General features: G+C 61.6%; 1 protein-coding gene across 1 annotated transcript in view; it reads right to left on the reverse strand.

Annotated features, from left to right (window-relative positions):
* Nucleotides 1-16,898, reverse strand: part of SHB (SH2 domain containing adaptor protein B) — a 107,136-nt gene that overhangs the window by 19,809 nt on the left and 70,429 nt on the right. The window contains exon 3 of the mRNA XM_012934906.2: nucleotides 7,161-7,376. Coding sequence (XP_012790360.2) covers nucleotides 7,161-7,376 — 216 coding nt within the window. The remainder of the gene's footprint in view (nucleotides 1-7,160; nucleotides 7,377-16,898) is intronic.

Below are 16,898 nucleotides of genomic sequence, written 5' to 3' on the forward strand. Positions count from 1 at the left end.
ACAGCCTTAATTAGGCAAATCACTTCACCTAAAAACACACAAACTCCAAGCGCAGTGAATCAGTAGCACACAGGGGAAGAGAAAAAAAAACCCAACAAACCAACACACACACACACACACACACACACACACACACACACACACACACACACAAACAGGTTAAGAACAAAAGCTCTAAAAACAACTGCTTTCGTACCTTCTAATTAAGTTTCTCTTTAATCTGCAATTGAAAATGGCAATTCTTTTAATTTAGTGATTTTCTGTAGAGGATTTAAAAAAAAAAAAAAGACAAAAAAAAAAAAAAAGAAAAGCACAAGCCCGCAAAAGAAAATCTGCATTCAGGGAGAGGAAAATGAATTATTCCACCCCTGGGTCTGGTCCGGAAGAAAGAATCTCATTAATAGCCCCTGGCGATGACAGGTGGGGGCAGTGAGGCTTGGGGACGGGGTCTGGGCTGAGCCCACTTCACCTGCCCTCGGGGATAGGAGAACCCAGGTGACCCTCCTGGCCGGATGCCAGGACCAGCCTCCATGATGTGCTCCAGAACCACCCCCCCCCCCCCCGTTTTTAGGAGACCTTCCTCCCTCCGGCTGAGATGCCAAGCCTGTGGGGGACCCTGTCCTCACTTTGACTGGAATGGTAGGTTTATTACGTCTGTTATTTGGGGCGGAGTACCCCGTGGTCCACACCCAGTGGTGCTCAGGAGCGACCCCGCACTTCTCACCCTGGACTCCTCATCCAGTCCGTGATGCCAACTAGTCCCAACTTCGATTCTTGTCCACATACGAGGCCCGAGATGCCGCCCCTCACTGGGATGGGACGGGGAGAGAGATGCGGTTCCCTTTGGGGGTCTCTGAGGGGCTGGGGCAGGCCTGGAGCCCAGGACCGGGGTGTCCTGGGCGAGGCTCACCCTGCCCTGGAATCCTCCCCCCACTGAGGACGGCAGGTGTCCCTGTCCTCGGTCTTCCCCGTTCCCTGCTCCCTCCTGCCCTGGGTGCCTCCCCGTCTCCTAGGCCAGCCCTGGTCCCAGTGCCCCTGCTCTCGCCCCTGGGGACGGCACAGTGGCACGTGGTCCTGCTCTCAGAGCCTGGGGCCCCGGGCCCCTCTCCCCGATCAGCCCGCGAGGTGGGGCGGGAACTTCCCTCCTCTTCCTCCCCCAGACAGGGAGCTTAGGAAGTGTCGTCTCGGCACAGACAAGATCAACATGTTCCAACTCCCGTCTGCCACAGGGTCTCGGCCACGCCAGCTCTCCCAGTGCCCATCTGACCTCCTGGACGTCTCTGCCCCACCCCCATGACCCCCGGGCTCCACATGCTCCCCGCAGTGCCTGCCATACTGGGTTCCAAGCCCCCTTGAGCCTGGAGCCCTTTGTTCTGGCCCTGCCCTCCACAGTTCCGGCCCCCTCGGCTCCCCCTGACCCGTGACCCATAACCTGAGCTCCCCTGGCATGATCTGCTGCTGGCCCTGCAGCCTGGGGATGGAGGGCGCAATGGCTCGACACCATGGCTCAGCCATGGGCTCTGGAAGAGCCAGGCGTGGGGGTCTGCCTCTGCTGGGTGATGCGGGGCACACACACACACACACACACACACACACACACACACACACACACACACACACACACAACCTCACAGGTGCAAGGCAAGCACCCTCACTGCGCTGCCTCTGCTGGGTGATGCGGGGCACACACACACACACACACACACACACACACACACACACACACACACACACACACACACACACACACACACACCCAACCTCACTGCGCTGCCTCTGCTGGGTGATGCGGGCACACACACACACACACACACACACACACACACACACACACACACCCTCACAGGTGCAAGGCAAGCACCCTCACTGCGCTGCCTCTGCTGGGTGATGCGGGGCGCGCGCGCGCGCGCGCACACACACACACACACACACACACACACACACACACACACACACACACACACACACACAACCTCACAGGTGCAAGGCAAGCACCCTCACTGCGCTGCCTCTGCTGGGTGATGCGGGGCACACACACACACACACACACACACACACACACACACACACACACACACACACACACCCAACCTCACTGCGCTGCCTCTGCTGGGTGATGCGGGCACACACACACACACACACACACACACACACACACACACACACACACACCCTCACAGGTGCAAGGCAAGCACCCTCACTGCGCTGCCTCTGCTGGGTGATGCGGGGCGCGCGCGCGCGCGCGCGCGCGCGCACACACACACACACACACACACACACACACACACACACACACACACACACACACACACACACACACACACACACACACACACACACACACACACACACACACACACACACACACACACACACACACACCCTCACAGGTGCAAGGCAAGCACCCTCACTGCGCTGCATCTCTCTGGCTTATAGAGCTGCTGAGCGACAGACGGGCGTGCAGGGGCCCAGCCCCGGGAAGGGCGACTCTCCCCTCCCCCAGGAGAGCCCTCCTCTGTGGTCAGATGAGAATGGCCTCTCCGGGTGCTGGTGCCCGAGGCCCTACTGCTTTGGGGGCTGGAGCCCAGGGCCTCACACATGCGGGCGTGCACTCGACCGCCCCAACCCATCTTCTTCCCCCAGTGCCCACCAGAGTGCCAGACACTCGGAAGCCCGGGAGGACTTTGTTCTGCTCGGGGAACAACACGGCGTTCCCCACGCCCCGGCCCTGGCAGACCAGACCAGGGCCTGGCGCGTGGCAGGTATCGGGAGCAGCTCAGCAAACGGATCAAAGAACCTGCATCCGTCTGTGGAGGAAGGACCTGGGTGACAGTGCTCACCCGGGGCGATGAGGCGGACCCCAGTCCCACCGCTGGGAGTGTCCCTCAGACACCACTGGCGGTGGCAGGTGCCTCCAGACCCATGGCCCCAACTCCCTGCTGCTCTGGGCGTGACTTCACAGCCATCAGGGGACAAGCGACTGGCCGGGGCGGGCGGGGATTGGCAGAGGCGGGGGCAGCAGTAGCTGCCGTACTGGCCGGGGCCCCCTGCCTTGGGCCCCTCTGTCCAGGAGGCCCCGGGTGGCCTCTCTTCACCTAGGGGTGCCGTGGGGTACGTTGACCTGGGAAGGGGAGAGGTTCCACGGTCTGACCAACACCCTCCGAGTCACCCCAGGGGGTGAAGGGGGGCCCCTGAGCAGAGTGACCACGGGTGGGAAAGGGAGGAAGCAATGAACTCGGGGCTCAGAGACCTGGGTCTCAGTTCCCCGCTGTGCTGGGCTGCGCAGAGAGCGTGGGGAGCAGCCTGTCCCTGAGCCTGTCCCCACTGTGGCTGCCTGATGACCCCATTTCCTTCCTGTCCTACCACCTGACCCCCAGTCTCCTGCCGTGGCCCCAGTTACGGGGTAGGTGGGAGATGGACCCTGATAGGAGATGCCTGGGGACAGGCTGGCCCCACAGTTCTGGGACATCCCCCCACCCCCGTTTCTCTGAACTCACATGGGCACCTGGCAGGGAGGTGCTGAGAAGCGAAGCCCCCCTCGCTGCTGCCCCCCAGGAAGGCAGAGGTTGTGCCCACTTCCCTGGCTCACCCGGGGGCCCCTGGACCTGGCTCCTGGACGCCCGTGCTCCCGGGCCCCCAACAGAGGCCTCTGTGCTTGCTCACCTTGTAGCCACGTGCAGGCCCTGGGGCGCTGTGGCCGGCTGCACGCTGGGGGCGGGCCCCGAGGACAGAGGTCCCCATTGTGAGGGCAGGCGGTGACGGCCACACTCAGAGGCCGCGAGGCTGGCGTCCAGCCGCTCCTGGGGCCCGGGAACACGGCTTGCACCTGGGGCCTGGGCCTGGGCCGGGGGGTCGGGGGTGGTGGCGCCTGCAGCAGGTGCCCGCTTATGCCCTCTTTTTCTACAGCCCCCCACCCCAACAGAGTGGGGGCATCCCCGCCAGGGGCAAAGACCCTGCCCCGTGGCTGCTACATGGCCTCAGTCAGGCCACGCCAGGAGAAAACTCCTAAAAAGAAGGACTCGGTACCCAAATGCTGAGGCCGAGGCAGCTTTGGAGGCAAACTGACCGCCTTCCCGCCCACCGGGGCTGGCACACCAGCCGCCCAGCCTGGCCCCACCCCGCTGCCCCGGGAAGAGGCATGAGTCTGTTCTGAACGAACGGTTCCACGCAATCCCTGACTGTCTGTCTGACTCCGAGGCCTGAGTGAGGTCACTGCAGATCCTGTCCACACAGTCTCCAGAAACCACAGAATGGGGCGGGGCGGGGTGGGCTTACGCCGTCTAGCCCTGGCCTCCATGAGGCCCCGGGGTTCCATCACAAACAAACAAAAATTTAAAACGCCTGTTAGCGGGCCAGGGCAATGGTACAGGGCGCAACCTGTCCACCCTGGTTTGATCCCCGGCAATATATATGATCCTCCCCCGAGCCCTGCCAGGAGTGACCCCCAGAGCACGGAGCTAGGATTGGACCCTTGAGCACTGCCAGGCACACGGCCCCAAGCCTCCAAACAAACAAAAGGGTGTTACTGTCGTCATGGGCGTCTATGAAAGGCAGTTTCTGGCTGGGGAGAAACTCAAAGGGCTGGAGCACGGGCCTTCCACGTTGCGTCCCAGGCTCCATGGGGACCCCTGAGCACTGCACTCGCAGCCTTGGGGGGGTCCCCCACAGTCGGGCCAGAGCATATGAAAGTACACTGGAGCCACACTGCCCTCCAAGGGGAGCTGGGAGTGCCTCCCCCGCACCGTGAGTCCCCCCCGCCCAAGCCCCCCAAAACAGCAGTAGCAACTAACAGAAGCCAGCGACCCTGGGCACACGCGCCTGAGCCTGCCCGAGGAGCTGGCAGCCTGCGCCTGGCAACCCGAGGCCCGGGGCCTGCACTCCTGCCTCTTTCTGTGTCACGTGAACCTGCGTGTCCTAGACACCGTCACCTGCAGACACCCAGGGAGTGGCCTGGAGAGGAACAGAGGGGACCCGCCTCCCCCGCCAGGAACCCACCACCCATGAAAGCCCAGCCCTGCTGCCCGCGGCCGCCCACAGGAGCCAAGAGTGACAGGAGGCAACAAACCACCTAGCTGGCCGTCAGGGGGCGCCCTGCCACCAGGGCCACACCTGTGTCCCCACTGCCAGCACGGCAGCGGGTCCCACAGGCAGTGAGCGCGCTCAGGGGCGTCCTGAGGACTGGCCACTCCAGCAGGCAGAGAAGGAGGCCGCCGCCCTGCAGGGTGCCGGCAGACAGCGTGGAGCGTGCCAGGGGGAGCTGGGGTGGCCGGTCTCCTGAGCGGAAAGGAGTCCTGGGGCTCGTTAAGGGGCCAGGCACGGATCTAGGTGGGGCCCGTGGGTGGACAAGGCCAAACCTCTGATCTCACCGGGCGTCACAATCTCTAGCCACAAGCAGCCCACAGACCCCCCACCCCAGTGCCAAGCCAAGCCCAGCAAGTGCCACACTCACATCAGGGTGTGTGTGTGTGGGGGGGGGTGTGTGTGGGGGTGTTCCACACAGGAGACAAAGGCATTGGAAGGAACACCTCTATCAATCTCATTAGCAAATGTATCAAAACGATTAAACACTTGCTTCTTTTTTTTCCCCCCCTTCCAGGTTACTAAATGAATTCATTTATATGTCAAACAGAAAACTCAACTGGAAAAACCTGTTCTTCCGTAATATATTAGCCCAGTTCTCTCCTTTAAACACCACCCGCACCCCCCCCCCCGCCCCGCCCCCGCCCTCCTCGCTGCAGACCTGCTGTTCACACGTGTTAAACATTAATTACAACTGTTACTCATTACAGAGCAGAAAGCTCCCGGAACAAACACAATGGTGAATTTCCTCGTGCCGGCCCAAAGCATTCTGGGAATGCCTTGCTGGGGGGGGGGGGGTAATGTGGCAGGGGAGCCGGGGAGGAGCGACAGGAAGGAGGAGCAGGAGGAGGAGGGGGGCCGGGACGGTGGCAGGGCTCAGGTTCCCCGAGAGGCCTGTCGGCACTCGGCCACGGCCCCATCAGAGACCCCGCAGGTGAGAGGAAGATTCAGACGGGCCCCTGCCATGCCCGTGCCCGAGATGCCAGCGCGACCTTGCGGTTGGTCGGTCGGGCCGGCCCTGGAGGAGGCGGGCCGCAGGAGCCACACCTGCCGGGCTCTCACCTGCGGGGGAGCCCATGCCGGTTGCATAACTGGGCCTCGCTGAACGCTCACTTCCTGTCCTCGCTCCCGCCCTGACAGGGCGATTTCCAATCAGCCGTCGGGCTGGCTCGGAGATGACTCACGGTTGTTTAGGAAATAGACATTATCTGGGACCTTCCCTTCCTCCCTTTCTCTGCCCTTTTACCCTCTCCTGAAGAATGCAGGGAGGTGTTAGGACTCAAGGGGGCGCCAGGCAAAAGGGGGTGTGCCGCGTGGCGGCAGCGCCAGCGCTCCCGGGGCGGTGATCCAAACGGAACACACACTTGTGTGGCATGTGGCAGGAGCAGAGGCCTGGCCCGGGCCGGGGTGAGGGCGGGGAGGGGATGGTGGTGTCAGGGAGGACTTCCTGAAGGTGGTGTCAGGTTGTCCCCATGCCCCCCTGGGGAACTCGCTGGTAATGCCTGGCCTCACGCCTCGTGCCCAGAGCGGACTGACCCGAGAGCCCCAGTGGCGCCAACTGGGCGGTTCACGTTTCCCTCGGGGGAGTCAGACGCGTGCACAGGACACCGGGGCTGATGCCACCCCCGGCACAGGAGGGACAGAGGAAAGGGGCTGGCCTTGATGCCACGGGCTCCTCCCGGTACAGAGGGGCCCCCCATGGCCTCTCACCGTGGCTTTACGTGGAGCCATTTTCACACCCAATTACCCGGCACCCCTTCCCCGAGCCCGGGACACTCAGCTTGTCATCCAGCTCGCCTCCCGGGATCTTCCCTGAGGTTCTGGGCCGCCGGGGCTGGGACCACCCCGTTTTCTGGCTGGGGAAGGGAAAGCTGCCAGAGCTTTGCCGGGCGGCTCTCTAGACAGGGGCGATGAGGAGCCAGGGGCAGGTTTGGCAACGGCCCTTTAGGAAACCTCACCTATGGAGGTCGCACACCCAAGGCCGGCGGGGGGTGGGGGGGGGGGAAGATCTGGGCCTGGGGATGGGAAAGGAGAGGGGACACCGCAGCTGGGGGCCCGAGGAGCCCCGGGGTCCTCCTTACCGGCCAGGGCAGGGATGGTGACACGGTTCCACTCCCAGGGCTGGTCGTACTCGTCGGCGGGCCTGTCGTCGTCCTGGGGCAGCTTGCTCTCCCGCAGCCGGGGGCTGACGGCGCTCTCGGAGTCCGAGTCGACGCTGGGGGGCCCTGGCTCATAGGGCGTGTCGTAGAGCTGGATGCCCCTGTGCTGGGACCGCACGCTCTCCTGCCGCTGGAACTCTGCGGGCAGAGGGGAGGAGGGCAGGGGTGGATCAGGCTGCAGCGCGGGCGCCCCTGCAGGGAGCTCGGAGCCACCACCGGCCGCTTCTTCCCTCCCCGCGCCCTGGACACATCGCCAGCCTGGACGGGCAGGGTGCGGGGGTGCGGGCAGCTGGCTGTACTGGGAGGCGCGTGTGAGGGAGCGAGTGAGCGTGTGTGTGGGTGGGGGGCAGTTCCCTGTCCTCAGAGGCCATCTGTCCAGTCTCCTCACAGTCAGGGAGAGTCCCGAGAAGCTCCAGACTCCCCCTCCCTGGCCTCGAGAGGCAAGGAGACTGGACAGATGCCCTCCACACCAGCGTTTCTCAGGGTAGCCGAGGTGGGGGTCACAAGGTGAAAAGCATGTCAGCAGGTGGGGGAGGGCACATGAGACCAGGGGGCGGGGCAAGGGGAGCACTGCAGGAAGGAGATGTGGTGGCAGGACAGGGGCTACAGGGGGACAAGGCTTTTACTTTTTTTCCCTTTTGGGTCACACCCGGCGATGCACAGGGGTCACTCCTGGCTCTGCACTCAGGAATTACCCCTGGTGGTGCTTGGGGGACCATATGGGATGCTGGGAATCGAACCCGGGTCGGCCGCGTGCAAGGCAAACGCCCCACCTGCTGTGCTATGGCTCCAGCGCCCCACTGGTGGGGGGGGGGGGGAGGAAGGCTTGAGAAGTACTCTCGTATCCATTTCGATTTAAGCCCCGTAAGGGGTGGGGCAGACAGAGTGCATGCCTGGCCCCTGTGAGACCCCGAGTTCCATCCCCCCCGCACCACGAAACCACGAGGCCCAGGGCCTGCCTGCCCTCAGACACAGCAGGTGGGGTGGCAGACGCCCACTTTCACATTTGCTTTGTTCTGTTTGGAGTTGTTTTTTTTTTTTTTTTTGGAGGGGTGGGACACATCCAGCAATATTTGGGGGACTGCAAGTGGTATGGGAGATCAAACCTCCCATAGCAAAACTCCCCCCTCCCCCCACGCTCCCTCACATGCACCTCTACCCTGTGGAGCCATCTCTCCCCTCCCCCATGTCCCCCCCGCCCCGCCACCCTGGGCGGCTCCACGGCCCCTGGAGAAGGCACGGGAGGGGCTGGTCTGAGCCGAGGGCGGGCGGGCACAGTCAGCATCAGGGGGTGGTCGGTTCGGAACCCCACCCAGGGGGATCTGTGGCCAGTTTTCTTGAGGTGGCCCTCGGGGAGCAGGCTGGTTTCCTTGGAAAGGAAACAGGGGTCTCCATCCCAAATACCATCACCCTTGACCAGATTTGGCTGATAAATACGGAGGGGGGAGGTGAGCAAACTCAGTCGGGGGCGGGGGGCTGCCTGTAGGAAGGGCAGCTGGCTTCCCTCTGGTGGAGAAGACCACGGAGGGGTCCATGAGGCGCCTCAAGACCTCAGCGAGTCTCGAGCTGGAGGACAGAAGGAGCCACTCATCACTCTGGCTTTCGGCTCCTCAGACGGTCTGAGCTTGGGCGAAACCCACTTCTACCCAAGCACCACGTACCAGCCCCGCCAGGAGTGATCCCTGAGCACAGAGCCAGGAGCAAGCCCTGCTGAGCATAGCTGGTGTGACGCAAAAATTAAACAAAGGGGGCTGGAGAGGTAATACAGAGGGTAAGGTGCTTGCCTTGCATGCGGCCGAACTGGGTTTGATCCCCAGCATCCCATATGGTTGCCAGGCACCACCAGGAGTGATCCCTGAGTGCAGAGCCAGGAGTAAGCTCAGAGCCTCACTGGGTGTGCAGCCCTCTGCCCAAAAAAGCAAACAAGGGGCCGGAGCAAACAAGTGGGTAGGGCATTTGCCTTGCACACGGGCAACCCGGGTTTGATCCCCGACAACCCACATGGTCCCCCAAGTACTACCAGGAGTAATTCCTGAGTGCAGAGCCAGGAGCAACCCCTGAATATCACTGGGTATGACCCAAAATGCAAAAAAAAAAAAAAAAAAAAAAAAAAAAAAAACCAAACCCAAAACAAAATAAAAAACAATACCCCAAAGCCCAAAGAGCCCTCCCACCAAAAAAATAAATGAAAAAAAAATTTTTAAATCTACTTCCTTGTTGTGCAGAAGGAAACTGGGATCCTTTATTAGCTGAGAAAATGAGGTTCCCTTTTTTATGGGGGAGGATAAGGAAGAAGTGAAGAGTCATGAAAGATAGGGCAGCTCACTATAAGGTGAAAAATAATAATCACTGCCATCCATTGTTCATCGATTTGCTCAAGCAGGGACCAGTAACGACTCCAATGGGAGACTTGTTGTTACTGTTTTTGGCATATCGAATACGCCACGGGTAGCTTGCCAGGCTCTGCCGTGCGGGCAGGATACTCTCGGTAGCTTGCCAGGCTGAGAGGGACGGAGGAATCGAACCCGGGTCAGCCGTGTGCAAGGCAAACTCCCTACCCACTGTGCTAAAAACCCTGCCATGTACTAGCACCAAGTCTGTGAATCACTCCCGAACCGAGGGAAGGTGGACGGGGCCGGTCTGGAAGGTCCCTGGCCGGAGCTGGGCCGGAGGCCTCCAGTCTTTGGAGAATCCCTCGGCCCGGGGAAACCGCTGGCCTCTCAGGCTTCCTCACACGAGCCGGACCAGCGAGCGGCCAGGGTGCCCCTGCAGCACGCAGAAGGCCTCCTGTGAGACCTCAGGGCCTCACCGCCATGCACGGGGGCACCTCCAGGACACCCTCCTGCCCCCTGACCCTCTCACAGACCTCCAGTGTCTCTGGGTAGGGTGGGAACTGCTCAGTGACACAAGCCCCGCTACCCGCTGCAGTTTTGTGTCACATGGGAAGAGAGGGCGCTACTCTGTGAAGCCAGCCTGGATAGAGAACTCCGAGGTGGGTGGGCGTAGGGGTGGGGTATGAGCTATGAGACCTGAGACCCGAGGGGCGGCTTGGGCGTAGGACTGACTACCCCCCTCCCTCCCAAAAGCATCGACCCCTCTCGCCAGAGAGGCCCCGCTGCTGGCAACGCAGGCGGTCCCCAGGATCATCAGGACACGCTTCCCTTGTATTACACGACGAATTCACATTTTCATTAAGGCCCACCCGACAATAGGGAGCAGTTAAGTAAATTACGGCACGCTAACTGGATGGAATATTAAGCGGCCATTAAAATGATAGATCTGCAGGCGCGTGCGGCTACAACGGAAAAGCGTGCATGAAATTAGGCGACGTGAAAAAGGAGAGCGGGAGGCTGGCTGTGGGTCCTGGGGCTTTCCAAACCCGCCACTGAACGGGCAATGAACAACACAAGGGAATCCGACGCTCGCTCAGGCACCGAGGAACCAGCAGAGCTGCTGTTTGTACAAACAAATAACGCGTGATGATGGGCGGAGAAACCTGGACCAGGCAAGGGAGCAGCGCTGGCGGGGAGGGGGAGGAAATGCCGCCTGGTTATCTTGATAGCTGTTTTAAATAGTGGAGAAGGATGCTAGCAAGGAAAAGAGAAATATGTAATTAAGACAGGAACACGGTGAGATGGCTATGTTGGCAGGCGGGGTGCAGAGGAACGGGGTGCAGAGGAGGGACCTGCTCTTCCTGAGAAAGTGCCTATTTAGGGGGCCTCCTCTCTCCCGGGGAAGGGCCACCAGGGTACACCAGGACACTGACGCCTTCCCGCTCACCTGGGCCACCCTGATCCCGCGGACCCCAAGCCAACCGGGACCACGCCAAGACGGGTCCCTGAGAGGGGCCGGGAGCTCTGGACACGAGCTCAGAGACCTTGGGCGGGGAGGTGGCCGGCTGGGGCGGGAGGCCTCTCAGGCGGGCACTGCGGCTGCTGCCTCCAGAGGAGGAAGTGCAGCGAGGTGAACTGTGGATGGAGGAGGCGCAGAAAGACGGGGCATTCCGCAGAGGCACAGAGCGCTGGAAGGGAACTGGGCACCTCCCGTGGGCGGCAGCGGCGGCAAACCAGGCCTCGCTTCCTGTCCCGCTCTCCCGCTCACTCTCCTGCACTCCCTCTCTCAACTCTCCCTTACTCTCACACCCGTTCTCTGCCTCGTCTCCCCCCGCAGCAAGCTCTGGTGCATTCTCTTGCTCTCAGTCACTCTGTCCCTGGCGCGCTCTCTGCTCCCCCAGCCCAGAGCTCAGGGCTCCCTGTGGCTCCCACGGCTACGTCAGATCAGATGCCGGGCTAAGGCGTGCACACAGGGACATGGAGTCAGATCCGATGCCGGGCTAAGGCGTGCACACTGGGACATGGAGTCAGATCCAATGCCGGGCTAAGGCGTGCACACTGGGACATGGAGTCAGATCCAATGCCGGGCTAAGGCGTGCACACTGGGACATGGAGTCAGATCCAATGCCGGGCTAAGGCGTGCACACTGGGACATGGAGTCAGATCCAATGCCGGGCTAAGGCGTGCACACAGGGACATGGAGTCAGATCAGATGCCGGGCTAAGGCGTGCACACAGGGACATGGAGTCAGATCCGATGCCGGACTAAGGTGTGCACACAGGGACATGGAGCTAAGCGTCGTGATACCCGCCTCACGATACTCATTCTTTAAAGAAGAAGAAAATCTAAGGGCTCGAGCAATAGCACAGCGGGTAGGGAGTTTGCCTTGCACGCGGCTGGCCTGGGTTTGATTCCCAGCATCCCATATGGTCCCCTGGGCACCGCCAGGAGTAATTCCTGAGTGCAGAGCCAGGAGTAACCCTGTGCATCGATGGGTGTGACCCAAAAAGCAAAAAAAAAAATAAAAAGTTTAAAAAAAAATAAAGAAAAAAATCTTATAGACAGCCTCAAACCTCAATTCCAAAACACAGATGGATATAAAACCAAACAAATGACGGACCATGCTTTATGGCAAGTATCTCTCATTAATGAAGGGTAAGAGGGTGGGGATTGGAGAGGCAACAGAGGCGTTAAGTTGCTCACTTTGCCACAGTTGACCCCAGTTCAATCCCAGGCATGACATATGGTCCCTGGAGCTCTGCCAGGAGCACCCCCACCTCAAAGTACAAGAGCAGGCAGGAGGAACCCCTTTGCACACCCCCTTCTCCCTTCAGGCACCAAGCGAGGAAACGGGCAGGGGTGCCTGATGCCCCTGCCTCTCCCTGCCACACCAGCACCCTCTGAACATGCAGAGGGGGACCAGGAGATGTGGGGGGAGAGACAGGGGAGGGCCCTGAAACCAAGACCAAGGGCAGGGGACGGTGGCATCAGAGGGAAGGTCCCAGCAGACAGACAGGCGCTGGGCGCAAGAGGATGCAGAAACGGCCCGGGGGAGAGACGCCCCCCACCCCGCCCCACCCCTGACAGGTTGGACAGCGCTCGCCAGAAACCATGGACACGGGCTGGCAGGCCTCAATGTTCAAACCTGCCACCGACCCCAGCTCACACACCGGGCGGTGGAGCTCAGAGAGCAGGATGGAGGGTCCACGGGGGCCCTGCCCAGGGGGCTTGGGAGCTACCAGGATCCAGGCGCAGACAAGGGCGCGGGTGGTCTGGGCCCAGAGGCTGAGGGTGGCGGGCTGTACCTGCCATAAACCATGGCTGTGTGGTCACAGAGACAGGCCAGAGTGGGGGGGGGGGGGGTGGGTACAGGGAGCCGCAAAGGGGTGGCAAACCCTGATGCCCCCCCAGCGCCCACCCCCTCTGACCAGCTGGAGCTGGAAAGCAGCAGAGCCGCACAGCCTCCTCACCCCTGAGGGTCAGACAGCACGGCCTGCCTCGGAGAGATGCTAATGAGGACGGAATGGGTTCCCCCCCACGCCACAATGGGTCCTAACGTGCCCAGTGCATGGGCCCTGGTGCCAGACGCTAGCCCCCGACTACTCCTGCCCATCAGTGCCCACCCCCCCTAAGCCCCACCTCTCAGCCTGGAGCCATGCCCAGGACTGGCCTGTGTGCAAGTAAAACCTCCAGCGAAGCTGCAGCGATGGGGGACATTTTATGTGACTGGAGGGGGTGGGCGGGTGGGGGGCCAGGGACGAGATCTTCCTCCTCCACCTGCCCTTCCCGGACACTCGGGCGTCTCGGTCAGCCCGTCTTGCTTCTGCTCTGCAGGTGGGCCAGCCAGGACCTTCACCCCTGCTTGATTGTGGAAGCAGCAGCGGGACCCCCCAGGTCCTGGGGTGTGTCCATGCACTGCCTTGATTCAGGGGTCCTGGGCTGGGAGTGGGGACCAGGGGCCTGGGCTCAGTCTGGGCTGACACAGAACACGTGCCTGTGTGCACGTGCGCGCGCACGCACACACACACACACACACACACAGACAGACACATACACATAAATATGCACACTCACATACATGCAGACACAGATACACAGATACAGATACAGACACACACACACACACACACACACACACACACACACACACACACACATCCTCTTTAGAAGGCTCTGATTCGATGCTGACGACAGCCTGAGGGTTCCATCTTCCAAACAGAGAGGACCCCATACTTTGAAGAAGTGGGCCGAGGGTATCAGGGGTGCCCATAAGAAAAACGTAGTCCCAGGGCTGGAGCGGGTGTGCCATGGGTGAGGCATTTTGCTTTGCACGTGGCCGACCCATGTTTGACCCCTGGCATCCCATATAAGTCCCCCAGAGCCCTGCCAGGAAGTGATCCCTGAGCAGGGCCAGAAATAAGCCATGGGCATCACTGGCCCAAAAAACAAACAAAGAAACGGTCCAGCAACAAAGCCCCTCTCTTGCCCTGCCTCCCCCCCCCCCCGCACGCAGACCTGTGAGTGCTGCTCTGGGGACTGGACGGGGGCACCTGTGCCCTCAGACTGGCTGAGAGGGACGGGCACCTCTGCCAGGGCCCAGCAGGGGGGGTTTCTGTACTCTCAGGAAGGGCCATACTCTTTGGAGGGGGCTGGACCAGCCGCCCCACGGGGCATCTTCCAGTCTGCTGGGCCCAGCGGGGCTCGGCACGCAGAGGCCTTGGGTTGCACGCTAATGGGTAAAAGCCACGGGGGATGGGGCCCGGCTCCCCACAACTCCGGCTACGCTCTCTCACGATCCTCAGGGAGACAGCCTTGGGGGAAGGGGCACAGCCCCCCCCCCTCCCCTCTAGGCCCTCTGCCATCCGGCCAGCAGCAGGGAACATGCTGCCTAGACCGAAGGCTCGACAGCCATCCATCCATCAGGCTGAGGGGCGGGGGGGCTCTCTAAGTGCTAAGTGCTAAGTGCTTTCAGTCTCGCCTCCACGGAGCTGCACGGGGCTGCTGGGGACGTGCAGTGTCACACGGCCACACGCCGAGGGGGTGGTGCAAGGGGCAGCCCAGCCCGTGCTCGCCCGCTCGCCCTGCTTTTTTCTGCTTCTGTGTTTGTTTGGGGGCCACGCCCAGTGGTGCTCAGGGTTTCCTCGTGGCTCTGCACGCAGGGATCCCACCTGGGGGTGCTCGGGGACCACACAGGGTGCCGGGGATCAAAGCCAGGTGAGCCACGTGCCAGGCAAGTTCCCCCCGCACTGTCCGATCGCTCCAGCCCCTTGCCCTGCTTTCCTCATAGGCGGCCCACCCAGGGACATGGGGGTTAGGAGGGTGGGGTGGTTCACTGCTCAGGCCTGGGCGGAGTCACCCTGGCAGGGAACTGAGCTGGCCTTGTGCATCCCAGGCATGCCTCCCACCACCCTGAGCCACACCCCGGGATGCTTCCCAGCTGCTGGGTGCTGGGGATTGGGCCTGGGGCCCCCCACATACAAAGAAAGGCCTGAGTTTCAGCCCTTAGAGGGCCCCAGCCAGGTCCCTGCTCTGGAGCCGCCTTTGTACCACTGTCTGAGGCCACTCCCCGCCTCTGGCTCATGAGCCAGGGTAACTAGGGTCACCGAGGGCTGCCTCTGCGGCCCCAAGGGTTAGGGGAAGCAGACTCGGACAGAATGGTGAAGGCCGGGCAGCCTGGGAGGAAAGCTTGGGGTGCCATCACCCCGAGACGGAGGCTACCGTGCCAGGGAATCCAGCACATTCCATATCTTCCCAGGGCAGCCCGCCCAGCGGCCCACGCAGCTGACCCCAGCCTGAACGGGGTGCGGGGCCGCCAGCCTCCCTGCCGAGCCAGGGCCCTCTCCAGGCCACAGCCCTTCCTGTCCCTGGGACCTCGAGGCACCTCTTGCCACATGCCACGTCTGTTGTCCATCGGTCACACCTCACCCGTCCCCACTGGGCTTGCTCAAGGGGACACCGTCCTGCACCAAGGCAAGTTGCTGGCTTGATGCCCAGCGCAGCTGCCCGGCCGGAAGAGCCTGGCCTTGGAAATGCTTCAAGAGAGCAGCTAATCTCCCCCAGCCCCACCCCCACCCCCACCCGCTGCCCAGGGCAGGTGTGTCCCCGGCCCTGGGCCTTCTGCCCACCCACTGGCCTGGCCAGCTGCCCCACCCACCAGGGCCACCACACCTTGCATGGGCGGAAAGCAGGGGAGAACCTGGTGATCTTGGAGGTCAGCTCTGGGCCCCCCCTGACTGGCTGTGGGAGGCCAGGCTGGCCAGCACCAATGTGTGAGGAAAGAGACTTAAGAAAGGGGGCTGGTGTGACCCCCGGGTGGGGTTAGTTGCAACCTTCCATTCAACACTGCCCAAGTCTGGGGCCGGAGCGATAGCACAGCGGGTAGGGCGTTTGCCTTGCACGCAGCCGACCCGGGTTTGATCCCCGGCATACCATATGGTCCCCCAAGCACCGCCAGGAGTAATTCCTGAGTGTAAAGCCAGGAGTAACCCCTGAGCATCGCTGGGTTGTGACCCAAAAAGCAAAAAAAAAAAAAAAAAAAAAAACACTGCCCAAGTCTGACCACACACGCAACAAGACCCCGACACACGGGTCAGGGGCAGGGCCTCGATCTGGGGGCCACGACAAGCAACACTCAGGGGATCATGGGATGCTGAAATGTACCCTTTTGGGGGTGGGAGGTGGAAGTTTGGTTCTTGGGGCTTCCTCTTGGTTCTGTGCTCGGGGATCACTCCCGGAAGGGCTCGGGAGACCATACGCAGTGCTCAAGGCAAGGGCCTTGAATCCTAAGACCTGAGTTCTCGAGCAGGAGGCGAATAAAGCGGACTGCCCGCACTCCCCCAGCCCACGGAATGGAAGGCCCACACAGAGCCAGCACGGACCGGGAGGCCGGAGAGACAGAGCACCCCGGGAAGGCTCCTGCCTTGCAGCCTGGCCCCCCTCGTTTGAATTTCTGTCACCACAAATGTCGAAGATGCTTCAATCTCACTGGACGACTGTGGAGGCCTTTGGGCCCTGAGCACCACCAGGGGTCACTCCTGAGCAAAGAGGCAGAAACCGGGCCTGGGCATTGCTGGGTGTGCCCCCTCCCCAATCCTTCACACCTCCTCACACCCACCCACCCACCCACACAGATCCATACTAACCCACACCTGCTATTCACACTCACTCACACCCACCCACCATCCACACCTACTCACACACCCCCACTAGCCTCCTCCGCCCCACTCCCCTCACTCAGGGACCTTTTCCCTCGTCTTCCTCCCCTCTGATTTGACCGGAAGTGCTGTGCTCCCTGGTTTCCGGCGGGGTAGAGTCAAGCCAGCAGTCC

The sequence above is a fragment of the Sorex araneus genome, chromosome 1 (assembly GCF_027595985.1).
Source record: "Sorex araneus isolate mSorAra2 chromosome 1, mSorAra2.pri, whole genome shotgun sequence".
Lineage (NCBI taxonomy): Eukaryota > Metazoa > Chordata > Mammalia > Eulipotyphla > Soricidae > Sorex > Sorex araneus.